This window comes from Scedosporium apiospermum, assembly GCF_000732125.1.
Source record: "Scedosporium apiospermum strain IHEM 14462 chromosome Unknown SEQ_SAPIO_0092, whole genome shotgun sequence".
NCBI lineage: Eukaryota > Fungi > Ascomycota > Sordariomycetes > Microascales > Microascaceae > Scedosporium > Scedosporium apiospermum.
In genome coordinates, this window is record NW_015971793.1 from 578542 (window position 1) to 606225 (window position 27684).

At 47.9% G+C, this 27684-nt stretch overlaps 8 protein-coding genes and 1 pseudogene across 8 annotated transcripts; 6 read left to right on the forward strand and 3 right to left on the reverse strand.

Annotated features, from left to right (window-relative positions):
- Nucleotides 1–619: 619 nt before the first annotated feature.
- On the reverse strand, nucleotides 620–3095 carry SAPIO_CDS4542 ([Skp1-protein]-hydroxyproline N-acetylglucosaminyltransferase; the record flags this gene model as incomplete). Its single annotated transcript, XM_016787066.1, has 5 exons — nucleotides 620–880; nucleotides 990–1090; nucleotides 1211–1268; nucleotides 1762–2768; nucleotides 2834–3095. The coding sequence occupies 5 exons, from the start codon at nucleotides 3093–3095 to the stop codon at nucleotides 620–622; spliced, it is 1689 nt and encodes a 562-aa protein (XP_016643411.1).
- Nucleotides 3096–5522: 2427 nt separating this feature from the next.
- On the forward strand, nucleotides 5523–6030 carry SAPIO_CDS4543 (rRNA small subunit pseudouridine methyltransferase Nep1; the record flags this gene model as incomplete). The annotated part of the gene is made up of 2 exons (XM_016787067.1): nucleotides 5523–5562; nucleotides 5693–6030. 2 exons carry the CDS (start codon nucleotides 5523–5525, stop codon nucleotides 6028–6030), a joined length of 378 nt encoding a protein of 125 aa, XP_016643412.1.
- Nucleotides 6031–8156: 2126 nt separating this feature from the next.
- On the forward strand, nucleotides 8157–12149 carry SAPIO_CDS4544 (uncharacterized protein; the record flags this gene model as incomplete). Its single annotated transcript, XM_016787068.1, has 6 exons — nucleotides 8157–8603; nucleotides 8987–9175; nucleotides 10284–10378; nucleotides 10484–10596; nucleotides 10830–10906; nucleotides 10998–12149. The coding sequence occupies 6 exons, from the start codon at nucleotides 8157–8159 to the stop codon at nucleotides 12147–12149; spliced, it is 2073 nt and encodes a 690-aa protein (XP_016643413.1).
- Nucleotides 12150–14541: 2392 nt separating this feature from the next.
- On the forward strand, nucleotides 14542–16208 carry SAPIO_CDS4545 (DnaJ domain-containing protein; the record flags this gene model as incomplete). The annotated part of the gene is made up of 3 exons (XM_016787069.1): nucleotides 14542–14645; nucleotides 14702–16034; nucleotides 16116–16208. The coding sequence occupies 3 exons, from the start codon at nucleotides 14542–14544 to the stop codon at nucleotides 16206–16208; spliced, it is 1530 nt and encodes a 509-aa protein (XP_016643414.1).
- A 212-nt stretch (nucleotides 16209–16420) lies between these two features.
- SAPIO_CDS4546 (uncharacterized protein) lies at nucleotides 16421–17956 on the reverse strand (the record flags this gene model as incomplete). The annotated part of the gene is made up of 4 exons (XM_016787070.1): nucleotides 16421–16621; nucleotides 16706–16832; nucleotides 16884–17108; nucleotides 17346–17956. The coding sequence occupies 4 exons, from the start codon at nucleotides 17954–17956 to the stop codon at nucleotides 16421–16423; spliced, it is 1164 nt and encodes a 387-aa protein (XP_016643415.1).
- A 721-nt stretch (nucleotides 17957–18677) lies between these two features.
- On the forward strand, nucleotides 18678–19658 carry SAPIO_CDS4547 (annotated as a pseudogene; the record flags this gene model as incomplete).
- A 748-nt stretch (nucleotides 19659–20406) lies between these two features.
- Nucleotides 20407–20978, reverse strand: SAPIO_CDS4548 (uncharacterized protein; the record flags this gene model as incomplete). The annotated part of the gene is made up of 4 exons (XM_016787071.1): nucleotides 20407–20497; nucleotides 20551–20638; nucleotides 20692–20763; nucleotides 20819–20978. 4 exons carry the CDS (start codon nucleotides 20976–20978, stop codon nucleotides 20407–20409), a joined length of 411 nt encoding a protein of 136 aa, XP_016643416.1.
- Nucleotides 20979–21974: 996 nt separating this feature from the next.
- On the forward strand, nucleotides 21975–22500 carry SAPIO_CDS4549 (uncharacterized protein; the record flags this gene model as incomplete). Its single annotated transcript, XM_016787072.1, has 3 exons — nucleotides 21975–22030; nucleotides 22084–22376; nucleotides 22439–22500. 3 exons carry the CDS (start codon nucleotides 21975–21977, stop codon nucleotides 22498–22500), a joined length of 411 nt encoding a protein of 136 aa, XP_016643417.1.
- Nucleotides 22501–23685: 1185 nt separating this feature from the next.
- On the forward strand, nucleotides 23686–25848 carry SAPIO_CDS4550 (Dihydrolipoyllysine-residue (2-methylpropanoyl)transferase; the record flags this gene model as incomplete). Its single annotated transcript, XM_016787073.1, has 5 exons — nucleotides 23686–23919; nucleotides 23983–24375; nucleotides 24432–24824; nucleotides 24889–25062; nucleotides 25552–25848. 5 exons carry the CDS (start codon nucleotides 23686–23688, stop codon nucleotides 25846–25848), a joined length of 1491 nt encoding a protein of 496 aa, XP_016643418.1.
- Between the last annotated feature and the right edge of the window lie 1836 nt (nucleotides 25849–27684).

A 27684-nucleotide genomic window follows, 5' to 3' on the forward strand; every position in this document is an offset into this window, starting at 1 on the left:
CGTCAGTCTTGTTACACTATTCTACAATATGGTTCAATATACCCGCACTATCTAGGGATGTGTTACCATAAGATTGGCCTCTTGAACCATAAGGCAAACACTTTCGACTCAACCCTTGATTCTGTAGCGATGCTCCCTATCACCAGCATCACCATGTATGGCTTGTATTGAAGCCACACACAATGCAACGGGCAAAGGAAAAGTTGTCTACTTACTGGCGAGAGGGGGAAGGGGTTTCAACCGAGTCTTTCATTTCGGGGTCAATGTGCGTGTGTGTTCGATGTTCGAAACCGAACCGGCAGTTCTTTGCGCCCCAGAAAATATATGGTGCAACGCCACATGTAGCGCCCTAAGTTGCAAGGTTGTAAATTATCCTCCGTGTTACCTTCTCTAATGGCTCTATTCCGTCGAAGACACGAAGCAAATTCTGCGCACCCGAAGGACAGGTGTGCAGGGGTAGGTTTGTAGACAGGGCAGATATAATATACACTCGAGGAATCCCAGACTCGACAATCGTACAGTAGTGCAGCCGGCTCTTTATCCTAGCAATCCTCCCTTCCTGGACATCGTTTGGCTCTCTTTAACTGGTGGAGTCATCAATATTCTTTCTCGAACCATCTCAGCTCTGCTCATTAGATTTCCTCGTTGCTCTCCTCTCAGCTTTAGCCGCCCTTTTCTCTTCGTAGGCAGTGATTCTATCCTCTAAAGAAGGAACCGGGGGTCGTTCTTCGATCGGGCACCCGGCGGGAGCGATGATATGCTTCACAACGTGTCTTTTCTGACGCGAGGATCTCCAACCGGGTGTGATAGCAACGACATCGCCCATTCTGAGGGAGGAGTTCGGATCGTGAACCAAATACTGTTGAGGATTGGAAAACCACTACGTTTTAAAGCATCAGAGTCAGCCCATTCTTCTACAACTATCGTCAAAATGTCTATAGACGAACCTTCTGAACTTGTGAATTCCACTTCCTTCCTCCGACCCGTACCTTGACAGTCTTCTGCATAACACCGGCGGAGACTACAACTCCATGTAGTTCGCGGGTAACCCGTTGGGCCGCTCGAGTAAATGGGCTAAGCATTGTTGGCTCTGATTGACTTGACGTTTTCTTTGTGAGTAGCACCTAAGATCGTTGACAATTCAATGTAGCCTCGAAAGGTCAAAAACTGACATGATGGATTTTAGCCGAAGCTTTAACGAGCGACGTACTCGATGGCGTAGGAAGGGCCAGGTGAGGAGTTGGCATGTCAACGATCTCATCACGTGCCTAAACTACAAAGTGCTCCGTCAAGAAGACCGAGATTATGAACTGCCAGGTCCGAGAGCCCGCGTTTCATCTAAGCTCACTTCTTCAGACTCTGATGAAATAAACTTCTTCTTCCGTCTTGCCATTATTATCGGCCGGAAGAAGTGCCCTTCACTGCATCCCTGAGTCAACACTTAACAGAAAACAAAATATTTAAATTCTCGTGAGCAAAGATGACGCCCAGAACCTGAAGCTATCACTGCTGTGATATTCCCGTCCAATCTATATACAAATTATAGCCACCTCTGCCGACGATGCTCCCAACTACGTCTTATCACTTGGGCCATGGAACTCTTCAACAACATACGCCCGCCGAAGTCTAGCACCTGCTTGTTTCGAATTCATTTCAAGCAACAAACGACCTCTTCGCAAAACGGGCCAGCCGATTGTTCTACTCGGTTGTTAGTCACTGGAGGAAAAAAGGAGATCTTTTTGAGCTTAGTGGCAGACTTACTCCTTGTGATTGTTGGGCAAAGCGCTCAGCTTGCTCCCTCAAAGCTTCAGCAGTCACTCCTTGGCCCTGTTGCTGGTTATTCCCCTGTCCCTGCTGCTGCTGCTGCTGGCTGTTATTGTTCCCCTGCTGCTGCTGGTTGTCCCCCTGTCCCTGCTGCTGCTGGTTATTGTTGTTGTTTCCCTGCTGCTGCTGCTGGTTGTTATTTCCCTGCTGCTGCTGCTGTTGCTGGTTGTTGTTTCCCTGCTGTCCCTGGTTGTTGTTGTTGTTTCCCTGCTGTCCCTGGTTGTTGTTGTTGTTGTTTCCCTGCTGCTGCTGCTGCTGCTGGTTGTTGTTGTTGTTGTTGTTGTTGTTGTTGTCGTTGTTATTGTTGTTATTGTTATTGTCGTTGTTGTTATCATCAGCGTTGTCTTGGTTATCATCCTGAGCGGCATCATCGGCATTGGGGTCAATGGCACCCGGGCCTAGATCTACAGCCTGCTGTGCCTGCTCGGCGGCGTCAATGCCACCTGCGCCGTTGTTGGCCGCGTCATTGACGTCAAAATCATCGCCAACAACGACGAACTTGGTGCAGTCATCCTGAGCCCCGCGCTGTGCGACTGGCATGAGAACCGGTTGATGGTTGGAGGCCGAGACAAGAGTGCAAACCCGGTAGTTACCCGGGGGGAGCCCATCGTTAACAGTAGCAGCAAGAAGACCTTGTCCATTACCAGCATCGTTAATACCTTTGAAGAAGGCGAACTGGGTGGGGTCTGGCGGGGTGGTGGGATTCAGAGTCGCTCCTAGGTCCTGAACAGTGACGTGGGTATGTCCAACAATCACGCCTTGGTTGTTGAGGAACTGGGGAACGGCGTAGTAGGTCGCAAACGCGTTCGTGAACGAGCCCGCCTCAAAGTTAAGCATCTGAACTTGGATGTTGAAAGTCTGACCCGATTGAATGACATCGCCATTCTTAGGGTTGACGATAATGGCGGAAATCATCTTATCCTTCGCAGGGATATCACCGTGGGCTAGAGAGCTAGGTTTAGTGCCACGGGCCGAGAACGGGATGCGCGGAACTACTGGGTTGACTTACGGATGCCATTGCAGGAACCAGTCGTGATTTGGAGCCCGTTTGTAAGTTCTTTCCCGGCACAGAAGTTGATGAAGTTGTTAACCGATGTCAGAGACGGGACCTGTTCGTCGCTGGCGCCAATAGCATCGGTTCCATCAAACTGGGAGCCGAGTTGAATGGCGTTGTCCAGCAATGTAAGTGAGTCAGCGCCCTGGAGGTTGAGGTTCTGGGCCAAAACCGCCGTAGCAAGCGCAGAGGCGCCGAGAAGGGTTCGGGACAGCATAATGTCAGCGGGATAGGTTCAAAGCGATCGAATAGAAAGGGAAGGAGGATGAGGATACAGCTCCCCGAGCCGTAGGAAACAGAAGACTCGTAAAGAACGACAGGCCGCTATGGTGTAAAAATTAAGACAAATATAAACAGACTCACGGTCAACGTGATCTTATTTCGACCAGCAAAAAGGAAAAACGACAAAAAGAATGTGGTGAGGGGGGAAGAGAAGAACGGAGGTCGTATGGGGGGGGTTTGGGACGGGAGGATTATTTGAGGAGTCCAGCACTTCACACACTCCTCGGCATGATTGTAAATGAGGTAGAAGGAATATGGATACGGAGATCTTCCCATAGCGAGGAAATGGCGATCCCGCCGTCGCATGGTGGTGTTGAAACTAGATGTGACAAGCGCCTCGTCACATCGACACAAAAAGGTGGAAATGGGGCAGATGCCTGCCAGAAATGCATTGTTCTCGGGTCTAAAGCCTATTACCTCCTTCCACCCCATCGTCTCTGTGGTTCGTGCGCCGGGAGGATGGGGGTGGATAGAACGATCCCAATAACCATAACTGCGTCCTGGCCCTGGCGGCCTGTCCCTCGTGGGTCTTAGTCTGATAAAATAAAGCCCTGCGTGGCGGGAGATCGGAAAATTTTAGCTGCTGCAACCATTCTTTGCTGTCTATAGCTGAGGATGTTCGGAAACAGGAGTTGTCGGAGGTGTTGATCCGAGCAAGTAAGTAGGCTCGCCGTCATCCGGAAGAGACGAGTTAGACTCACAAGCCCGAGTAAGAATAGAAATTAGGAAAAAAGATAAACTGAAATAAAAAAGAAGAAGGAAAAAGAAAGAGGGGGAAAAGGGAGGAGGAAAACAAGGTTGCTCCAGGATTACGAGTGATGCTGGCCCAGGAGGTATCAACAACAGGGAAAGGCAGAGAGTTGAGTCAGTGATATCTCTTCCTTCACAATTGCGTCCGCCACGATCCACATTCGCACTTTGATGGTTGTCACTAGATTGTCTCCCATTTTATCTGTTATGGGGTTAGGAGTGGTTGATTGATTGATCTATCTTAGGATGTCGAGGTGGTCTCGACTGACAGTTTTGTGGTTCGCCAAGAAACCCCCATCGTTGAAGTCTCCACTCGATGCGGAACATTGGGATAAAGGGTCCTTCAGGTGGATTCAGCATTGGCAAACAAACTATTAATTGGATCCCATCAGTATTAGGAAAGAGCTTAATTTCTTCACCGAGTCGGCTTGTGGTTCGGGTTGCAGAATATCAGAGCACCGAATTGACTCATCCCAACAAACTGTCAAAGAAGAGAACCCACAGATGACTTCAGGGCGTCAAATACACATCGAGTTTACGTCAACAAGCGCTCCCTGTTGATTATAAAAATATAAACCAAATAAAGCAAATGAAAGAAGAAGTAAATGAAGACAATCGCAGAAGGAAAAGGGCCATCTCCACTAGAGCCACTCTTCAGGCGGAACAGTCCGAAGAACGAAGATCTCAGGCAGAGCAGACAGCTTCCAACATTGACATCTGTGTTCTAGACCAAGAGACCAGGACAGGGGTTCTTCTGGTGACAGTGACCTCTCCCGCCTCCAGACAAAATTTAAAGGCAAGATATCCGTGCATAAGGCCACGAAACGCCGATCACGCCGGCCGGCTCTGTCAGGCGGATAATTTGTCAAGGAACAAGGGTACATGATATCTGGGGCCAAAAATTCATCGCAAGCATACACCAGACCTCCGAGTACGAACTACGAAGTACCTTAACAATATTCGACCCACTACGAAGCGCAGGTTACAAAGCAAGTCAGAGCGATTTCTGCTCTCCATCCAAACAAAGCAGGCCATTGCAGTCAATGAATTTAATGGCATCTTTCTTGGACGAGAGGAATGGCATTTGGAAGGCTTACATCTTAAGTATGTCGAAGAACTAATGAGTCCTCCGAAGTTGAAGGGCAAAGGTGTGCGCAAACGTTAAGAGTTAGTGGCCAGGTACTTTTATTCGTTGCCATCAGGAGCTTCTCGGGATCGAGTCCATGGAAGGCCCGCGGAGACGAAAGTACAACAGAGACCGACAATGAGACAACTTTATTAGCCTAACTGGAGGAGGGTTTCAGGGAATCATCATCGAAATGCACCAGTGACGATTGATGACAGGAAAGCGGAAGTTCGACTCTGATTACATAATATATACTTGCCTCGGATTATCCTCGGGGTAAAATTGCAGTTTCTTGCCAAAGTTTAGCCGTTTCTTCCTGGAGTCCGTGAATGTGCCCTAATCTGAGGAGTCGAGGCTGAGTCTGACTTTGTCAGTAACTGTCACTCTAGATCAACAGGGTGAATACGAATAGATCAGGATAATTGCCACGTACGATTTGATTTTCTGTATCGCGGGGTGCTTTTCTGAAAAAGACGCTCAATGGCCATGGCGTCACCGGATCATCGAGTAGGAAACAAGAGACCGCGTAAGTTTCCCCCCCTTTTGCAGATGCGCATCAATCCGGATTTCAGAAACCGTTATCAAATCTTCACGTTCTTCCGCATCGGGGCCAAGTCTGGTATTTGGACGAGATCTGACAGTTTTCGACATGGCAGGGACTCAATCGCTCCCCCCACCCGCTCTTCCGCAACTTGTTGCTGAGCAGCACACAACGATCGCTCCGAGTGACAAGGACACCAAAAGACTGATTGTTGTTCTCTCGAATGCCAGCCTGGAAACTTACAAGGCTGCACATGCTGGGACTAGTCGAAATGGCGCCCACAAGGACGAAAAATACTCATTACTCAACAGTGATGAGCATATTGGAGTCATGCGCAAAATGAACCGCGACATCAGTGACGCTCGGCCGGATATCACCCACCAGGTTCGAAACCTTCTCTTTGTCTTGAAGTCCTATAGTCCCCAGCACGCCACCACCCTTCCCATTCCCTAGTCACACATCACGTCCTTCGGTTCCTTGCTTTCACCGCACCAACCGATGCCGGATGCCCTCTGACACTATATCTACATCAGTGCTTGCTTACTTTGATCGATTCTCCGGTCAACAAAGCGGGAAGATTACAGATTTACATACACACTGCCAAGGGTGTGTTGATTGAGGTATCGCCTTCAGTTCGAATACCTCGAACGTTTAAAAGATTCGCGGGATTGATGGTCCAGTTATTACATCGTCTTTCTATTCGCTCCACCACGTCACAGGAAAAGCTACTTCGTGTCATCCCCAACCCGATCACAGACCATCTGCCTCCAAACTGTCGCAAGGTGACACTTAGTTTCGATGCGCCGCTTGTCCGCGTCAAAGACTACATTGATACCTTGGGCCCACAGGAAAGTTGTTGTGTCTTTGTCGGCGCCATGGCCAAAGGTGCTGATACTTTCGCGGATGAGTTCGTCGACGAGAAAATATCCATAAGTAACTATAGTCTTTCAGCAAGTGTTGCATGCAGCAAGTTTTGTCACGCTGCGGAAGACTGTTGGGACATCATCTAAGCGGGTATAGCTTCGACAACAATGGGGTCACAGGGCTGGTGTGGTACCATATCATCGCAATTTCGCATCGGCATGGAGACTTCCCTTTCAGCTCGCATTAGATAGGCAAGGTATTCATGGCCTCTCGTATCACCAGGCGCGCCTTGATATCTCGAGGACTTTCTCGTGGCAAAAGCATTGTGAGTTACCCCCGGCCGGCCATACAACATCGCCGCGTCGTAATTCTGGGTACTCTCTGGACCTCAGCTAGCTCATGCCCTGCGCGTATTCTAAAGAAGAAAAGATGCGTTTGGTTCCAAAAAGATGCTTTTACCATCCCTCACTGCTACTTCAACATAGCTCACCTCACCTTCCTCCCTTCACCAGTAAAATGCACCAGTAAAATGCTCTCTCCCTAGTTTTGAGAACTGAACATCCGCTACCCACGGGATATCGATCTTCAACTACGAACTCTGGGGCAACATTGGGTCGCCATTCTTGGTGTTGTTTCCTGGGCGACCACCTCATATGCACTGAACCTTTATCGGGCCGGGACCGTGTTGCAGCGACTTCGACTCCGCCGCCCTTCAGAGCTCACCGAGTCCTACGAAGCAATCGGGCATCTTGCTGTTGTTCTGTCCCCACGTGACCTACATGCCTCGGTTTGAAGGAGCCTAAAAGTTCATATTATTTGATCAGCCCGGGTCACCATGTTTTGGTACCCGATGCTCTGGGCTTGCATTGGGTCTCCATTCAAGGACATGGCAGTGATATTCATTGTTGTATTGCAAGTACCGACGTGTTGTTTCCGCCTCTCGGGTTGACAATGGCGAGGAAGACAACGTGGCCGATGCATATTCATCTCTATCGCCCCATCTTGTTGTCCCACTCCTTTTCTCGAGAACAAGTCGGGCACCCCAGCCGGCAATCTCTTCTCTGTAGCAGTCGCTCTCTGGAAATTGTAGTAGCCGACAAGCAGACTAAAGCTGCATGGCACCGACTCCTCTCTTGCATCAGCAAATCACAGTACTACACGTCCTTTGTGTCCAACTGTATGGTGGGTTATGTTTTGAGGATGTAGTCGTGCACACGTCCCCATTCGCATCTTGGGTCTTTGGCCTCTTCAATGCTATTGTTTTTAACCCAACCTTGCAATGCCATCTTCGAATATGGCATTAGTTGGGCCCTCTTCTCCCCCCTCATTCGCCCTCTCAGGAGGACGGGTTTGATAATGAGGCAAGGCGGTCCGATTGATTAAGTTCAGTCGACTCATCAACCTCGCATCCCATAAAAAGAATCATACTTTCCTCCCCCCAGAAGATCTGACAAGACAATAATCTTCCCTGTAGTTGTTGGGACAGTATTTATTTAGCACGGCACGGCACCATTGGATACCTACATTGCCAAATCCATCAGCGCGTCACACCAGCATCCCGGTTTATTCGACTGCGTTTCACCAACAACCCACTCCACGAATCTCATAGCCAGTTTGTGATCATGGGATCGATTTACTACCCGCCGTCCCAGTCCTCAGAACCCGTTGAAAGTATTGATGGGGGCTTTCAATCAAGCGGTCAAGAGCTCTCTCGCATGCTTTCCTGGGACAACAAAAGCTCCCACGGAATCTCGTCACATGCAAGCGATGCCATGAGCGATGCCATGAGTGATGCCATGGCCTATGGGAGCCCGTCCTCCGGAGAGGAGGTGCAGCCATCTATAATTCGACGTACGACCACGACTACGACGACTACGACCTTTGAGCCATCCACCGCAGCCGCTTCGTCAGGTGTCAGTGCAGGTGCAGTTGCTGGTTTATTGGGAGTCGGTGTAGCAGTGGGCATGGGCGTTGGGGCGGCGTTGACCTACAAGTCAATGAAGAACGAGCCGACCCGCCAACCCATGCAGCAGCTGCCTAGAGATACTTTTCAATATGCACCCTCGCTCGTGGACCGGTCCCAGGGTCCGGAACGATTCACCATTCTCGCGCCGAGTCAGTCGGTGGCAAGCTACCAGCAGCATTATTCCCGGGAAGGACCTGTGAGCACATACAGTCTTCAAGACCACCCATACGCTGAAGCTCGCGGACCGCGCAGCCTCCACAGCGGGGGCCGTCGAAGCGTTATCTCGGAATCCCAGGAACCTTTACTTTTAGTAGCATCGGAGCATAGAAGCAGGGCTGGAAGTCAAATTGGAAGTCAAGTTGGGAGTCGAGTTGGGAGCCAGGTCAGGAGCCAAGTCGGGAGCCAGGTCGGGAGCCGAGTCGGGAGCCAGGTTGGAAGTCGAGTTGGGAGCCAGGCGAGGAGTCAAGTGGGTAGTCTGGCCGGGAGCCAGGCGATGAGTCAACATAGTGCTGCCCCGAGGGGCAATCCCAATTATCCGCGGACGGAACTGGAGACTGCGAGCTATGTCTCGGCTCGAAGTCAAAGGTCGTCAAGCACAATCAGGCTTGCTACAGTCCCGCCACCATCCTCACAAGTGACGAGATCCGTTGCGCCGTCCAAGCCAGGGAGTACCGTCTCGGTTTCTACTATCAAGGGCCCGGCAGCCTCTCGCTGTGGCTCCTCGGCCACCGCGCGTGCCGGTCGCGGTGGCAGCGTGGTCTCTGCTCGGTATGTTGCACTACCAGAGAGTGTCGCCAGCGGCAGCAGGTCTACCCTCATGGATGACACCGAAAGCCTTGCCCCAAGCGACAGCATCAGCTGTATTGGAAGTCGTCGATCCAGTGTCCATCATCACTAGAAAGGCTTCCGAGGGCAAAGCATCCGTCTTCTCAATTGTGCCTGAGTCCACACAATTCATCATAGCACGTGTTTATATCGATCTCTCGGCCACACAGCAGCGACGCTCGGGTCAGGACCTGAGCCAAGACAACAACACTACCAAGGTCGTCCATGTCTCCTGATGATAGTTTGAAAAGGAATAATGAAAATAATACAAATATTTCAACCAAAGCCAGCGAATCCCCAATACGCCCAAAGCAAAATTGTAGTAGCCTGTCCCGACGTGTTTGGGACTCGTCTTCACAAAGCGATGGGGCGCTCTGGTGCGATTGTATACTTAGGGAAGGATTAGCGTTGTCGTCCTGGCATCGGAGCTGTTAGACCCGACTACCTTGTGGGGGCCGCCTCCGATTATCGGCCGAGATGAGTCTGTACCTTATAGGAAGCACGCACCGGAGAATCTAATCTTCATCGTCGAAGACGCACTAATGACCGCGCCAATGACTTGGTTCGGTCCCTTAATAATTATTGTGTCAAGCTATTGTCTACCCCACTCAAAGCTGTGTTTTGAATGTATAATTGTCTTCTCCTCCTAAAATTTTTATGGCTTTGCACCAATGCGACTCACCCTGCTAAAACACTCCAACTCTGAACCCTTCACGTTGATTTAGACCTTGGGTAGTAGCGTTCACGGGTTTTCGTCTTTTGCGGTCGGGTTACTCAAACTCAATTATTCCCACACCCATATTGTCGTAATCTGCCCAAGTGCTCAGACTTGGGGGACCGTCGACTGTCGTTCAACAATGCCATCCTTCGAGTTGGGAGCGGCGATCCCGCCAGACACGGCCCACGTATTTCCACCTCCCCTCTATTCCCATTCTCGACCATCGACGAGCCCCTGTCGCGCCCCCGACCTACATCCCACATCCTGATACTCCACTGCTTCCAACCCGAGTATTAACTGAGCTTGTCTAACATCCGACTCTTCTGAATCTAGGCCGTTAGCGTATCACTCCCCACGTGGAATGCAAATGTTGGATACGAAGAAGGCAAGGACTCTGTAATGTCAAAACTAGCGACAGGCTATCCAAGGTAATTAGCGCCAGCACCACGAGATGCATGATACTGGTCCTACTTGGGCATAATCTGCTACCTAGGGTATTCGGGAGCGAGTTGATGATAACCAACGGTGGATAGGTTCTTCATTCACAAGAAAATCGCCGCCTTTGCGCAAGACATCGTCGACCAGCACGGACGCCCCGGCCAGACGGCACTGCTGTTCCCGACGCCCAGGATCGCAAAGAGGTGTCGTGAGTTTATGCAGGCAAGATGTTCAACGGCGGACTCTGGCGATATAATTGTTCTCGATTTCAGCCTGGCGACAGACCTTAGCTCTGCTACACTATTGGCGTCCCTATCACCAACGATTTCAGCTGTAGTGTGCCCGAAAGAGCTCTTTGCACTTGCAAAAGCATACTGGCAGCACACTGGAGACGGTATTTCTAGCCGACGTGCAGAGTTCTGCCACGAATTGTATAAACAGGAACTCCTGGTCGTGAGGCCGAGCCAACGCGCATCCATTTCTCCATCTGTCGCGAAATCCTGTCGAGCTCCGAGAAGGTACCACCGGCCCCCATCCGCAGGTGGACGTGTGACGCATCCGCCAAAGTCCCAACCGTCACCGAATGTCGTTGCTGGTGACGACCCTCAGGAGTGGTCGAGGTTCCTCGAAGAGCGGTTCGGTCGGAACTTGGATTTGGCCCTTGTTGGGCGAGCCAAATCCGCCATTAAGCGAAGGATTGCTGGTGCAGTGGCCGCCGATGTGGACGGCACCACGTCAGACAGCCCATCGATGATGACCAACTCCCGAGGGATTACAAATCTCAAAGAGAACGACGTTTATCTGTTCCCATGTGGTATGAATGCCATCTTTAATATTCACTACGCCTTGCGGTCCCTCCGGAACTCGCTCAAAAGCATCAACTTTGGTTTTCCATACGTCGACACCCTGAAAATATTAGAGAAGTTCGGGGCGGGCTGCGTTTTCTATGGCCATGGTTCAGACGCAGATCTGGACGACCTGGAACGGCGACTGTGCGCTGGCGAGCGGTATTTAGCTCTGTTCTGCGAATTCCCGGGCAACCCACTCTTGACATGTCCCGACCTGCGGCGAATCCGGCGGCTTGCAAACGATTTTGGCTTCTTCGTAGTCGTGGATGAAACGATTGGAACCTTCGCAAATGTCGATGTGCTTCAGTTTGCAGACGTGGTTGTGAGCAGTCTGACAAAGATCTTTTCGGGCGACTGTAATGTCATGGGAGGCTGCGCAATCCTCAACCCTAACAGCTCCTATTATAAAGATATTAAAGCTGCGATGGAGGCCGTGTTCGAGGACACGTACTGGCCAGAGGATGTCGTCTTTATGGAGCGCAATAGCCGGGATTTCCTTTCCAGAGTTGGCCGAATTAACGCAAACTCGGAAGCCATCTGCGATATCCTCAGGTCCCATCCATCGGTCAAACGAGTTTACTATCCGAAGCACAATGAATCCCGACCAAATTACGACATCTGCAAGCTACCGACAGGTGGATATGGAGGATTGCTGTCCGTTACGTTCCACTCCCAGCACCAGGCTATTTCCTTTTATGATGCGTTAGAAACCGCCAAAGGCCCTAGCCTAGGAACGAATTTTACACTCACCTGCCCGTATGTCTTAATCGCGCATTATCAGGAGTTAGACTGGGCTGCTGGTTTTGGCGCAGAGACTGGCCTTATTCGAGTGAGCGTTGGCTTAGAAGAAACCGAAGCGCTGAGGAGAATCTTTCAAAACGCACTAAGTGCAACAACAAACGTGGAGCACTGAGCGTGACATGACGTGTCTCGAGACGGCCTTGATTGGCAGGTTGAGGGTTGGAGGACGACTCTGCTTAAGTATCTTAAATAGTGTAGCTAACGCAACGAGAGCCAAAATAGGCTCTAGTGCTTCATGCGAGGCTTCTTCCATCTTGAAAGCCGGCGATTGGTGAAAAGATTGTAAGGGTTGTTGAAGTGCGTGTGATGGGGGTTCCGCTGAGAGTGTCACATGAGGCGACATTCGTCATTCCGATAGCCAGGGCCGTACGTCTCGATGCCACGTTCAAGGTCGTTCGCTTTCCTCTTCTCCCTACTTTCCTTGGGGAAGTACTTTCGCATAAATCTTTCCAGTTGTATATCGAGATTGGCTTTGGCATGTCAGGCTATGTGTAATGGCAATGAAAATAGAAATGAAAATAACAGCATGCCGTTCCCAACTTACCTGGCGATGCTGTCATGACCGTATCAGATCGGCAAAGTGGGCAATGCTTTTCACGTCGGCGCTGGAGCTTCACGACACATCGAATGCAGAACACATGCTCGCAGGAAAGGCGGATCGGCCGAAATGCAATCGAAAAACAGACGGGGCAAAGATAGTCGGATAGCTGGGGTACAACAGGCACCAGTTCCGTTGAGATTTGGGCGCACATATCTCGTGCCAAGGTGCCAGTGAGAAGCTTCCCAGACCCGACAGCACCCGGGAAAAGCTTGGTCACAGCCAATGCAGTTCTCTTGTCGAATTCTTTGTGGAAGGTTACCGACTAGTCCGTCGCGTCATGAAAGGAGGAAAGGGCTGTTGGGCATGGAAGAACATACTTTTCAAAATCTTGGTGACGGCAAGTTTGTTTATTTCCTGGAACCGGAGATTTCGGAGTAAGTCCACGTTCAACCGGAAAAATCTGTCAAGGGCAACCCGACTCTCGGGAAGCCGAAATCGTTGAATGAGATTTAGCTTTTCTACTTCTTGCCTGAACCAGGCGAGCTGTCGAGCGGCGACGCCTAGTTCCCTAAATCCGTGATCATGTTCAAGCGTGGAGAAAAAAACTTGAGCATCTAGATATAAACTGAAAATGATGCGCCACTTCTCTAGGTCGGTTTTTGCAATGTGAGTTGGTCTAGATAGTCGAGCAACGTCATGGCGGAGGGCGACAATCTCAGAACTCATCCTGCGTTCTTGGGTCGCTTGAAGCCCGTCTAGCTTGGTTACTTTTCCCAAGAGGATTTTAAAGAACTCATCGTCATGGGTGAGTGGTACTTTAAAGTGACTGTAAGTGTCGTCTCCTGGATCTGTAGTATTGCGTGCGATGGCCACGCCATGATGCCGGCATAAAGTCGTACTCACAGAAGGGGGTGCACCAGGATCTCTTGATCGTTGATGACTCCTTGAGAGGGCATCGATGAGGGTTTTAGTAGCAGGGCCGAGGGATGCAAAATCAAGCTCCCGAGCCTCGTGCCGTGATTGGATTGCAGCAGTAAGCTGTGGTCGCAAAGTGTGCGGAGTGGAGGCTAGAAAACACACACGAGTCAGTGACAGCCAAATACCAACCCCCAAACCGCAAAGGTCGGACAGTACTCTCAAGGTTATACTTCAGGACGACTGGCGATCCAGAAGAAGGCTCCAGGAGATCAGGTAAAGTATCAGGGCCAAGACCTAGGTCAGTAAGCTCCTTTTGCACCATCTTGAGACATTTTTTCAATTGCCTATACGGGATCGCCAGTTCCACCCATTGGGGTGGAAAGTCTGGTGTGCATTGTTAGCCCATTCCAAAAGCAAGGTGACGCATTTTGCCTTCACTCATTCGGTACAAACCTTGATCCTTCAGCTCCTCGGCGAATGTGTGGGCAAATTTCATGATGGGCGACGGTGGGTGTTATTACTATCTCTGTGAGTAAAATAAATGCAAATGAAACTGGACCTCCGCCCCAAAAAAAATCTTAAAAAAAAGAAGAATTCAAAAAAAAGGGAGGGGGCCTATTTTATTCCAGTTTGCTAGCACCTCAATAGGGATCACGAGGGCTCGTTCTCCTTAGCATCGGTTGATGTCCTTCCCAATGTCGTCCAATGTTTGTCACCGAGAGCTTGGCGGGTGTTGGCGCATTACATAATAACATGCCAGTGTAATTGATTTCAGCAACCCAGGTCAAAGTCACTTCCATCCGACGTTCCATCCAAAGCCAAGGTTGGGTTCGTCAGCCTCCTAAGTACCAAGGGAGTGGCGAGTCTACAAGCAATCGAAGAGGCTGAAGCTACAAGACATTTGTGAGGCGTTTCCCACTGATTGAAGCCAAGTTTGTGCAATCTTACGCTTGGAAAGAAAAAAAAGAAGAAGAAGAAAGAAAGAAAGAAAAAGAAAGGGAAAAAGAAAGGGAAAAAGGAAAAGGAAAAGACAAAGGAAAAAAAGATGGGTGGTCAACAGTCTTCTGAAAGTAGTGGGGCGAGCAACCCACCTCCGACATCTTGCTACTATGAACTTCTAGGAGTTTCTCAAACTGCTTCGAGTGATGAGTGAGTAGGCATTTCGCTCAAACTCATAACCCCGAAGCGCTGACTGTGTAACATAGTATTCGAAAGGCTTACAGGAGAAGGGCGCTTGAGCTTCATCCAGATAAGAATATAGAGGACTCTGAAAACGCCAGCCGCCGCTTCGCCCAGCTGCAGGCTGCGTACGAAATCCTCTCCGATCCGCAGGAGCGCGCTTGGTATGATTCTCACAAGGATGCGATTCTGCATGGCCGAGGAACTGGAGAATCTCAGAACTCCGAGTTTCGCAACGTCCGTGTCACCTCCGCGGACGAAATTGTGTCTCTTGTCGGACGTTTCAATACGGCCGTTCCGTTTTCAGATGAGCCGGGCGGTTTTTTTGGCGAGTTGAGAGGCGTTTTCGACCGCCTTGCCACAGAGGAGGTGGCATTAGGCGACTATGAAGACAGCCAGGTCCCAACTTATCCGTCGTTCGGTGTATCCACCGATGCCTATGAAACAGTGGTTCGGCCCTTCTACACGGCGTGGCTGTCATTTTCCACCCACAAGTCCTTTACCTGGAAGGATAAATATAGGCTATCCGACGCCCCGGATAGGAGAGTACGTCGGTTAATGGAAAAGGAAAATAAGAAGCTGCGGGAGGATGCGATCAAAGAGTTCAATGAGGCTGTCCGGTTCTTGGTTAACTTCTCCCGGAAACGTGACCCGCGGTATACCGCGAATGCTGTCTCTACCTCGGACCGACAGAAAGCCCTACGTGATGTCGTTGCTGCCCAAGCCGCGAGGTCACGGGCGGCGAATCAAGAAAAGCTTCACGGCTCCGTGGTTGCTGAGTGGATACAAACAAAGGATGAAGACGCAGCGTTTACTTCCGAGGATGAGGAGTCGGAAGTCGACATCGAGCACATCGAGTGCATTATTTGCAATAAAATATTCAAGAGCGAAAACCAGTACGAAGCACATGAAAGGAGCAAGAAACACACAAAGGCGGTACAGCAGCTGCGCCATAAGATGAGACGAGAAAACCGGGATCTCAACCTTGATCGAACTGATAACCAAGCTTCACTCGAGCCAAAACTCGAGAGAACATCCGAGCCCGACATCACTTCTTCGGACGGAGAACCCGATACGCAAGGCCCGGGAGATCCTGAGGAATGCCTCGAGACGGTACCGGAGTATAAGTCTAGTGACAGTACCGTCGGTACCCCGGGGCCACCTATTACTTCTGCTACCACCACGATAAGCGAGAATAAAACTCACGACCAAGACGAAGCTGGTATAGACAGCTTGATTCATCGACCTGGCAACGCCCATGACCATGAAGCCCCTCCGGTTCCCAAAGTTGGGAAGGCCAAAGCGAAAAGGGATAAACGAGCCGCCCGCCAAGAGGCTGCGGCCCGGCAATCGACTTCGGTAGGCCACCTATTCGTTTATCTATGACTTGCCTTCAGCCATACCTTTCAAGCCCCCGTCTAACTGTGCAATTTTACCCAGACCTTAGCGTGCAATGTTTGCAACGAGCACTTCGTCTCGCGTACTAAGCTCTTCAACCATATCCGTACGCAGGGCCATGCAGTCCCCTCGTAACCCAACTTCCAGGGTCATGACATAGTCATAGAGCAGGAGGTATAGTGATCGAAATGAAAGATTATTACAAAACATTCCGCAGGCTACTGCTTTGGTGAGGCCGCCGCGAGAATAGTCTCCATGCTCTCATCTAAAATCCATCCACAATTCCAACTAGCCCGCTACTATTTCTGTGACGCTGGTAACCTACAGCTCAGCATGTAGAACAGTCGCTAGCTCAGAACCATGACGCCTTCGTCATCAACAACTTCCTCGGCGTCGTGCTCATCCTCACTTAGCGACTGGACATCATCGACGGTTGCATGGCCGTCACTACTGCGACTAGATAGGGGGTTGTGATCCGAGACCGATATTACTGCCTTTCCCTGAACATGCTTGATTGACTTTCTCCATTCAAACCAGTCGTCCTCGTCCTTAATGATAAAACCAATTAACATGCTGGGGTCCATTTCCTTTACGTGCAATTTGCGCAATCGTCGAGTGTGACAGGAATTCACCTCCTCATCGGAGTACTGCTGCGGGTCTGGATAGTAGGGCAGGGCAGGCCGAGTGTGGTGCGGATCTAGATAGAAAAGATAGGGACCCTGTGCGCCAATGAAGTAGTGGGAAGAGGATGGACGGCCCCTGTATCCAAGGTCAGTCAAGCAGCCGAGAGCGCGCTGAGCTAGAACTTACCCAGCTATCCCTACGGATTGCGGTAGTTGGAGTGAAGCGATAAGAGCGTCCCAGTATACCGGGGTGATTTTGTCAATCCCCAACCTTGTGCCAACGAGGACTAACGTAGGCCTGAATCGCCCGCCTTGTGGTTTCGCGATATTCATAAATTCATCCTCGTACACGTCGGGGCCGTCTCCAGTCGAGTAGACTCGGAGACCCTCATCGTTCTCGTTTACTAGTGCCCTAGTTCCCCATATTAGATTATGATATCTATCCACGGCCAAGGTTTCCTTGTTCAACGGTGTGCCTACTGAATACATCTAGCGGTGGCCGACGGACCAAACCACTCTCCGGGATATTTACCGCAACACGCTGCGCCGTGTCGTACGAAGTTATGGATAGAGTACGGCGCTCTTTGGTCATCTGCAAACATAGCAATGATGCATTTTTCATCGAGACTGAGTTTGTTCCTTCGCCAACCTGTAGCCGCCTGTTAGCGCAGGCATGGGAGCTGGACCAAGGAAGTATACCGTACTTCTTCCTAGACGCTGTATGGACATGGCATTGGCCAAGAGACTCTGCCCAGATCTAATCATGCAACCCCAGCCACTGTCAGAAGAGAAACCATTTTGGTCCGCCAGCTGGCTCTTCATCTTCATGGAGAACGAAAGGGCGGAGAAGGCATCGGGGTGTGATGAGCGGGGAATGGGTTCGAACCCAGAGCGGTAAGTCATCCATAATTTAGCTTCAAAATCATCTAAAAAAAGAGGAGGCCAACCCCCCTCTCCATCATGGCCATCAGACCGTGGAGCTGGAGGATGGCTCGAAGGATCAGTCTCCGGGCATGCTTCTGGCTGGTCCCTTGGAGGTTCCGGCCTCTCCGCGGACCGAGAACCGGCATCAAACGACGCGGACGATGATGGTAATAGTACGGGCGAAACACTAGTTTCGGCCAGGCGAGCACTCTCTGCGAGGGTGTATGATGACCCAAGGCACCAGACAGGCTGGTCAACGGCGGTATCGTTCGTTGGCTCGGGGTCCCAGAACCTCTGTACTATTCGCCGATAGCGACTGAAGTCGACCGTCGCCATTGGTATTGCTTAAACTGCTTGAATTTGTCGTGGTATTCTTAATGTCGTTATAGATTTCGGTAACCACGTTCGAAGCTCAAGATGCAGGCATTCATCAAGAGATGTGAGACCAGCTTCCAAGCGTGTCTAGTGACGCATTGGGTGGGGACCATCTGTGGGGTAATCATGTGCACCAAAGGACAGCTCAAACACCCTTCCAAAACTAAGCTGCACGACAAAGAACCTTGTTCTGGACTGAATCCTGATCTCCAAGCACTAAAATACTTGTACTTGTACTTCGAGTCCTTCGGACTCCTCAGGTGAAAATTATTGATTGTTACTACTTGTGCATTGCAGTTAGTTTTGACCCGCCACCACCACTGTTTCGCTGCCTCTATGGCTTTCTCGATGTGGGGTAGATACGAGGAGCAGTGTTCTCCGAAGGGCCGCCAGGCAAGAGCAAGGCATCATTGATAGGATGGAAAAGTGACCACCAACCTGTTTGATTTTATTTTTATTTTTATTCCCCCCTTCGCTTTTAAAAGGATTACAATTAAACCCACGTCTTGGAGCGTGTGAGGTTGGGAGCAGAAGGCTCCGATTGAACAACGAGACGACCGCAGAGATAAACTACTCAGTTTCAACTGTCCAACTGTCTGCTTTTCCTTCTATTCCATTCCATCGCTAGTTAAGGCGCTATCACGGAAATCGTTTGTCCCACGTCCGATTCGTCACTGCTCACATGGCACCGACAAACTCACGGGGGATGCGTAAACGGGTTTTTACACTCACGGAGGAAGCCAACCAGACCTCCCGGCGGTCCCAATCCGCCTGGGCGTCCAATGCAAGGCTTAGGGATAACCCCATTTCATTTACCACCGCCGGCCTCAAGGATCCCTTTCAGAATGAGGAGAACCAAGACTCGCCTCCTGACGGCTCCAAAAATGGAATGGTGAATCAATATGGTATCTCCGACCCTACGCTTAACAGAGTATCACCGAGGAAAGAGACATATTGCGATGGGTTCCCCTCAGCCGACCAAAGCCCTCACTCAGGCAATGCGGATTCCTGGCGACGAGGAGCCATGGACGCAATGAATAGTCATGCCAGCCACACGCAACCTTACAAACCCCATACCAACAGATCTTCGCGTCACTCTATTTCCTCCGATGCAAGTGACGAGGTTGTGATTCTCTTCAAAGGTAGGAAGACGCAGATTAGTAGCGTCGAACCCTTTGGGCTGGAAGAGATGAGTAGTGAGGTTCGAGAATTAGAAGCCCTGTCCGCCACGGAAGCAGAAGCAGAGGTAGGCGAAGGATCTGATGTGGATGAGAGTGGTCCTTGGCTCAATGACAGCGTCGAGGTTGAGGAAAATGAGTTGGATGATGGCAACGCGCAACAGGAGGATTATCTCGCAAACCTACTTGCCAGTGGGGAGCAACTGAGTGTCTCGAAGTTTCACTTTCGAGATCTTGGTGATTCCGACGAGCAAATTTACCAGGAGAGCGAGGCGGAGATATCTAGCCCCGATGCTTTCTTCTCCACGATAGCCGACGCCCAAAGTCCCCGAGTTGGCAACAGACCGGGCGGTCGCGCCTCCCGAGGACTGAGTAAAAAGCGAACCAATGCGCAGCTTTTAGCAGCTAGATATCCGGTCGACATGACGATGGAACAGATTATAGCGGAATTGCAAAATTTCCTCATCTCCTCGGAAGAACAGTAAGTGAGAAGTGCACCATCTTTTGACCGGTTTCTGGTCTCCGAAAGCCATCTCTAAAAAGTGTGCAGAGTTTCCTTCCCACCGCTGTCGAAGCCATTCCGAAAAGCCATCCACGAAATGGCTCGACCACTTGGCTTGAAATCGAAGTCTGTCGGACGAGGCGAAACACGACGTCCTGTGCTCTACCGAACCAAAGCCACCCCGAAATTCCACCCCGCAACGCTAACCGTAGCGAAGCGGGTTGCCAATCGCTTCCTAGGCGAAAAACACAAAATGAAGATAGGCACGATACCAAAGAACCGCAACGCGCTAGGTCGTTATAAAGATGGCGATATTGTCGGCAACGGTCTCCCGGAAATCGGTACAGAGAACCGCGGACGAGCGATGCTGGAAAAGATGGGATGGAGCACCGGGATGGCACTGGGATCTCATAACAAAGGCATTCTTCAGCCCGTCCCCCAAGTTGTAAAACGGACCAAGGCAGGGTTGGGCCAGTGAAGCCGAAAAACAAGACAAGGGAAAGAACATCATGTAAAACATGTAAATTGATACGTTCCAATTCGACCGGATCCCTAATCTCAATAGTGTACAGCCGCGAACCCCGTTAACCGTGCAAGAAAAAAATCATTGTCCCCGAAAAAAAAGAAAACCATCCGTAACGCATTAAAGACACTGAAAGGAGACATGTGTTACCCGCCCCAAGCATGGTCTGCCAGACACCAGATGACAAGTCCAAAAGATGCAAACCCGCCTATTTCGTAGAAGAGGAGTACTTGGTAACCGCTTTGGTGCCTTCCGACACCGCGTGCTTGGCAAGCTCACCGGGGAGGATGAGTCGAACACTACCATATATTAGTAACCTTTCATCGTGGTCTCATAATGGGGGAAGCCTTACGAAGTTTGAATTTCGCGCGAGGAAATGGTAGACTTCTTGTTGTACGCAGCAAGCTTCGATGCCTCGGTGGCAACTCGTTCGAAAATATCTTAATAGGCGTTAGAGGCTGGCTTACGAATGCGGATGCTTCAGGGGGCTTACCGTTGACAAACGAGTTGAGAATTGACATGGCACGGTTCGAAATACCGGTGTCGGGGTGAACTTGCTTCAAAACTAAGGAAGAGTTAAAACAATGGACTTAGTGTTGTGATATTTGTATGGCACGTACCCTTGTAGATGTACGAGGAGTACGTCTCCTTTCGGGCCTTGGTGCGCTTCTTCTTCTCGCCAGAGGCGGCAGTCTTCTTGCCCGCATCCTTCTTCTCAGGAGCCTTAGAGGCAGTCGCGGGAGCCTTGGCGGCGGGCTTCTTATCGGCCTTGGGGGGCATTATGAAAATTTGGAAAAGAAACTGGGAGTCGTGCGATGAATGAGATGCGTTACGTGAGGGCGACGTTGGTGTCAAAATATTGGCAGTATGGATAGTAGAAAGATGAGTTGGAGAAGGATGTTGAGGAAGAGGATGGGGGATGTTGAACCTTTTTGTAGGTGGACGCGACCAGTACTGATTCAGCAACTGGCTAGGGAGCGGCGTGGCGGAGGTGCATAATATACCTTTCCAGTATTTGCGTGACAACTGGGGTACGAAGGTACTTAATACCAGTTAAATTTGTGCGAATTACTGTCCTCGTTGCCGAGCCACACCACAACATTGCCAAAAGCGGAAATTTCTGGGGCTTCAAGCCTCAGTTAACTTGACGCGTTAGGCACGCGTGGCTTACCCAAGTAATTGTGTACCTTGACATCTGACGCCATTGACAGTGAGAGGGAACTCGCCAAAGAAAAGGAAGAAATAAAAAATAAGAAACAAATAATAAAATAAAATAAAGTAAATCAAAAGATCAATACAGCATGCTTAATTTGTTTTATTCTATGTCTGGACGCCAGCGCCTACAGCGATCTTGAGGGAAAAAAAAAAATCGAATTCAAATTGAATATGGGAGAAAAGTGGTTTCCAAAGACTGATGCAGAATGGACCGCCTTGTCAGTCAAGCAGAGCTTATCATGAAGTGTGTTCGAATTAGTCAGATCAAACAGGCCCGTGGTGGGCGTGTTTTGCACTCACTCTCAAGGGTACATAGGCATTTCCATTTTCGGACTAGTGGGGCTCGTCAGATTCCAGTGATCCGTGACCGCGCCAGCCAGAACGCGAAAACTACTTAATCCTCTCCTCCCCCAAAAACCCACACCTTTAACTTTGTTCTTCATCAGCTCTTCTCGATCTATCCTCCGCGCCCAACTCAAACATTAGCACTTGTCGCATTCTCGCAGCTTTTCAAGCACAAATCTTCTCTCACCCCATTTTTAATAAACAATCACCGCGAAAATGACTGGAGGCGGAAAATCTGGTGGCAAGGCTAGCGGTTCCAAGAACGCGCAATCGTAAGTGATATCACCAGTTCTTGCTCCTGGCTCGGCTAACTCTGTTTTCCCAGTCGCTCTTCCAAGGCTGGTCTCGCCTTCCCGGTCGGTCGTGTTCATCGTCTGTTGAGGAAGGGCAACTATGCCCAGCGTGTCGGTGCTGGCGCCCCTGTTTACCTCGCTGCAGTCCTGGAGTACCTGGCTGCCGAAATTCTCGAGCTGGCAGGCAATGCCGCTCGTGACAACAAGAAGACGCGTATCATTCCTCGTCACCTCCAGCTCGCCATCCGAAACGACGAAGAGTTGAACAAGCTTCTTGGTCATGTGACCATCGCGCAAGGTGGTGTTCTGCCTAACATCCACCAGAGTATGTTGTCCCTTGATATTTGATTAGTCGGTCTATTCAAACGAATACTAACAGTTCAACAGACCTTCTGCCCAAGAAGACCGGAACGAAGGCGGGTGCCAGCAAGGGCAGTCAGGTTCTTTAAGCGTCATGTGCACAATTTCTTTGTTTTCCGGCTGGTTGGCTGTTTCGGTCATGAAATTTGGGGTCATACGGTTCTGGGTCCAGGGTTGTTTTTCATTGTTTTTTTCGGGTTGTACAATAATGCCCACGGTTAGGGTTATGAATTAAAGTGTCTATTGAACATTCTACTGGTTTCCCTGGCCTCTTATCTTGATCTATCAATTTGTCCGAGTTCGTAAATGTCAATGGTCCATGGCGCGTGGTGCTGAATAGGGGGTTAGTATCTGGGGAATCGGTCGATAAAGATCAATGAAAACTCACGGTCAAGGTAAGGAGCCGGCAGGTTTCTTTCGTACTTGCTGCCTGCAGGAGGAGAAGCCGGTTTAGTAAGAGACTCACGGTCTATCAAGCAGTTGGCAAGAAGGGGGATCCATACCACCAGGTGCGCAGGGCGGAATGCAGGGTTCGGGGTGTTTCCAACTTTCGAGAAGCTTTTCCGTCTCCGCAAGCAATGCCTTCATTGTCAAGTGTTAGGGAGTCAGTTGTGCCAAAAAGTTTCGAACTGATAGTTGTACTTGCCCTTTGTTGTCTGGGATCAGTAACAGTCCGGTTCGCTTCGAAGAGAGAGCGAATGTAGAGCGCCTGGCCTCTCCAGACATGGCGATGCACTGCCCAGTCAAGCGACAGCTTCAGCGCTCTCCGATATAAAGATCTGCGTGAGCCAAAACCCGTTAGCTGTTTGAACGATGAGCGAATATCACGGAGAGAGCATACAGAGTTGCCTTTCGGGTAGCCATTGTGCCAGTGTCCAAGTCGGCTGTGTCTCACAAAGAGTCGCAAGGTCCCTGGGGGATCTGTCAATTGGAGGGTCGTTGCGTTAGAGGGAAGTTAGATGGTTGTGTTGAATTGTTTTGCAGAAGCTCATCGTTGCGACGCTAATGGTGCCTGAGGCACTGCATTTTTGGAATACACGTCATTGGCCAATGAGTTCGCTCCATTGACCCGAGGTTGTACCAGGACTGAAAAAGGTTATCTCATTGGATCGTTTCTTATTATCCTCCCTTCATTAAACTTTCCATTTCGCAAGAAAAAGAGCGAAAAAAAGGCGCGACAGTGCCCGGCCTCAAGAGTAAACTGGTTCTTTTTCTCCCCTCGGATATCTCGGTTTTGAAGCTGCGCCCAAGGTTCCTACGACATTTCGCCAATCATGCTTTCTAGACGTCTCGTTAAGCTGGCCTACCTAGGCCAGCTACCACGAGCTCGGTGCCAGTATAACCTTCCGGTCATGATGCATCAAGCTCGAAGCTATGCGGCTGCGATCACGATCAAAGTCCCGCAGATGGCAGAGTCCATCTCTGAAGGAACATTGAAGCAATTCACCAAGCAAGTTGGCGATTTCGTGGAGCAAGACGAGGAGATCGCGACAATTGAAACTGATAAGGTGTGTTTCCGTCTTTTATCGACATACAAATAGCTCCCTTCTCTAACGGCACTAATTGGTTAGATCGATGTGGCGGTCAACGCCCCTGAAGCTGGAACGATCAAGGAGCTCCTCGTCAATGAGGAGGATACAGTGATAGTTGGCCAAGATCTCGTCCGTCTCGAGCCCGGAAGCAGCGGCGTGGGCACCGGTGCCAAGCCAGCAGCTGAACCTCGCGATTCCGAATCTCAAACCCAGGCCACTCCGGCCACAGAAGCTCCGGCTAGGCAACCAGAGAGTGATGTCCAAGTCCAGCAAGCTCAACACCAACCTCCCAGCAGCAAGACAGCGAATGAGCCCGCCCAAAGCGTTCCACGGGCCGCCGCTGCCAGCACCCCGACATCCCCGGCCAGTCGTCCATCCGAAACAGCGATAAGTAGCACTGGCAGCATCCCTGGGTCTCGTGAGGAGCGTCGTGTACGTATATGGCCCGTCTCGCAGCTCCTATGACGTTCCCTAATATCAGCATTTAGGTGAAAATGAACCGTATGAGATTGCGCATCGCCGAACGCCTCAAGCAGTCTCAGAATACTGCTGCGTCTCTTACTACCTTCAACGAAGTTGATATGAGTTCGCTTATGGATTTCCGCAAGCTCTATAAGGAAGATGTCTTGAAGAAAACAGGTGTTAAACTCGGGTTTATGGGCGCCTTCTCTCGCGCATGTGTCTTGGCAATGAGAGATATCCCCGCAGTTAATGCCTCAATTGAAGGACCTAACAGTGGTGACACGATTGTGTATCGCGACTACGTTGATATCAGTGTGGCAGTTGCGACGGAGAAGGGCCTAGTCACTCCAGTTGTACGGAATGCGGAGGCTATGGATATAGTCACAATCGAACAGTCGATCGCGGAACTTGGAAAGAAGGTCTGTTGAAGCTCCTATATCCCCGTTGGTATGAAATACTTTGGTTGCTAACCCTTTCATTTAGGCTCGCGATGGCAAACTTACTATTGAGGACATGGCTGGTGGAACTTTCACAATCAGCAATGGTGGTGTGTTCGGGTCTCTGATGGGTACCCCAATTATCAATCTCCCACAGACTGCTGTCCTCGGTCTGCACGCTATCAAAGAGCGTGCTGTTGCTGTTAATGGTAAGGTCGAGGTGAGGCCGATGATGTATCTGGCATTAACATACGACCACCGCCTTCTCGATGGCAGAGAGGCAGTTCAATTCCTTGTCAAGGTCAAGGAATATATTGAGGACCCACGACGAATGCTTCTCTAAACGGACCAACTTCTAATAACTACTCTCTTGACATTTTTTATGTACACTACTTTGCTAAATCTAGAAGTTATAGAAGTAAGTATAGAAATCATTTTTAACCTTCACTTAAGGGAAAGTTACCTCTGTCGTCTCTTTTTAGAAGCTGTAGTTTTACATGATTCTAAGTACTACTACAATGGAAACAAATGTGCCCGTGGAGAAGCTGTACTTGTACTGCGGGGGCCAATGTGCTCAATCAAGGGCCACGGAGATATGTTGTTCTCTTTCCTCACATCGACATTCTTAAAGCCTTAAACTTATTTCTCTTATATAAGAAAATAGCTCTAATTAATAAGTTTACTGGGAGNTGCTAACCCTTTCATTTAGGCTCGCGATGGCAAACTTACTATTGAGGACATGGCTGGTGGAACTTTCACAATCAGCAATGGTGGTGTGTTCGGGTCTCTGATGGGTACCCCAATTATCAATCTCCCACAGACTGCTGTCCTCGGTCTGCACGCTATCAAAGAGCGTGCTGTTGCTGTTAATGGTAAGGTCGAGGTGAGGCCGATGATGTATCTGGCATTAACATACGACCACCGCCTTCTCGATGGCAGAGAGGCAGTTCAATTCCTTGTCAAGGTCAAGGAATATATTGAGGACCCACGACGAATGCTTCTCTAAACGGACCAACTTCTAATAACTACTCTCTTGACATTTTTTATGTACACTACTTTGCTAAATCTAGAAGTTATAGAAGTAAGTATAGAAATCATTTTTAACCTTCACTTAAGGGAAAGTTACCTCTGTCGTCTCTTTTTAGAAGCTGTAGTTTTACATGATTCTAAGTACTACTACAATGGAAACAAATGTGCCCGTGGAGAAGCTGTACTTGTACTGCGGGGGCCAATGTGCTCAATCAAGGGCCACGGAGATATGTTGTTCTCTTTCCTCACATCGACATTCTTAAAGCCTTAAACTTATTTCTCTTATATAAGAAAATAGCTCTAATTAATAAGTTTTTAACTACTTTTAATTAAATTTTTTATTAAAATATTATTTAATTTAAAATTTTATTTAGATATAAAAATTTTTTTATTTTTAATTAATATTTTTAATAAATTATAATTTTATTTTATATTACTTTTATTAAAATAAAAATTATTATAACTATAAAAAAAGATCTTTAATTAATTAAAATATTTAGAAGATTATAAAATAGTAAATCTATAAAAATATTAAATATATTTAATAATTTCTTAATATTATTAAGTTTTATAAGATCTAGATATTTAAATATACTATTATAGTATTACCTTTTACTAAGTTCTTAAAAAAAGAAAGCTATCTTTATCTAGACTATTAATTAATAGAAAGCTATAAATTCTCTAAAAAAAGCTTTTTTATCTAAACTAATTTTAAAAGTTTTACATTATTTTATAGATACTAGTTTAATCTATTTAACTATTAATACTTTACTACTAAAATAAGGAGCTATTTTAACTTAACTTTTTAAAATAAAATAATATTCTATAAGATTTAAAAATAGAATATAGATATTAGTAAAGTAAAATTATAATTAGATTAAATAAGAGTACTAAAGAGTACTAGCTATTTTCTATAAGCTCTAGACTTATCTAATAGAAATTTATTTTATTTTTAAAATTAATTATTAAGTTTTTACTTATTAGCTTAATAAGTAATCTTTTAAAATCTTAAGTATTTTAATTACTTAATAAATTATATATATTTAACTATTTAACTTTAAAGTCTACTATATTTAAGGAAAAGATAATATAATAGTAAATATTCTTTTAAAAAAAAAACTTAGCTTATTTAATATATAAGAAAAAGAAAATAAGTAAGATTTAGATAGATTTATTAATTAATAGATTTTATATATAGAAATCTTATAGTTTTTTAATAAGAACTATTTAAATAAATATTAATAAATTACTTAATTTCTACTTTTTTTTTTAAAAAGCTAAGTAATATAATTACTAAGTAGTTCTATACTTTTAAAAATAGAGTTTTTAAATTTTAAGTTAAATTAGATATCTTATAATTAAGAAGTAATAATAATTATAAGGAAAAAAAGGTAATTAAAAGTAAAGAAGAGAAAAAAGCTATTTAATAAGAATTATATTAAAACCTAAGCTATAAAAAGAGAAATAATATAAATTAATTAATTAATAAGTTTTATTATTAAAAAGGCTTTTAAAACTAGATAGTAAAAAATATTAAAATTATAAAAAGTTTTAAAAATTAAAAAAATAATAATTATAAAATTATTAAAATTTTAAAAAAATAAAAAAGTTAAAAGAGAAAATAATTATATAAAAATAATTATTATATTAAAATCATATATAAAAAAGTCTTTATTCTTCTATTTCTTTTTCCTAGAAAAAGAAAAAAAAATCTAAGTCTATATATAATTATCTTTCTTCTTCCTTTAAATTAAAAAGTAACTTAGTTACTTTTTATATACCTTCTATTATATAAATAAGAAGTAATAAGAAG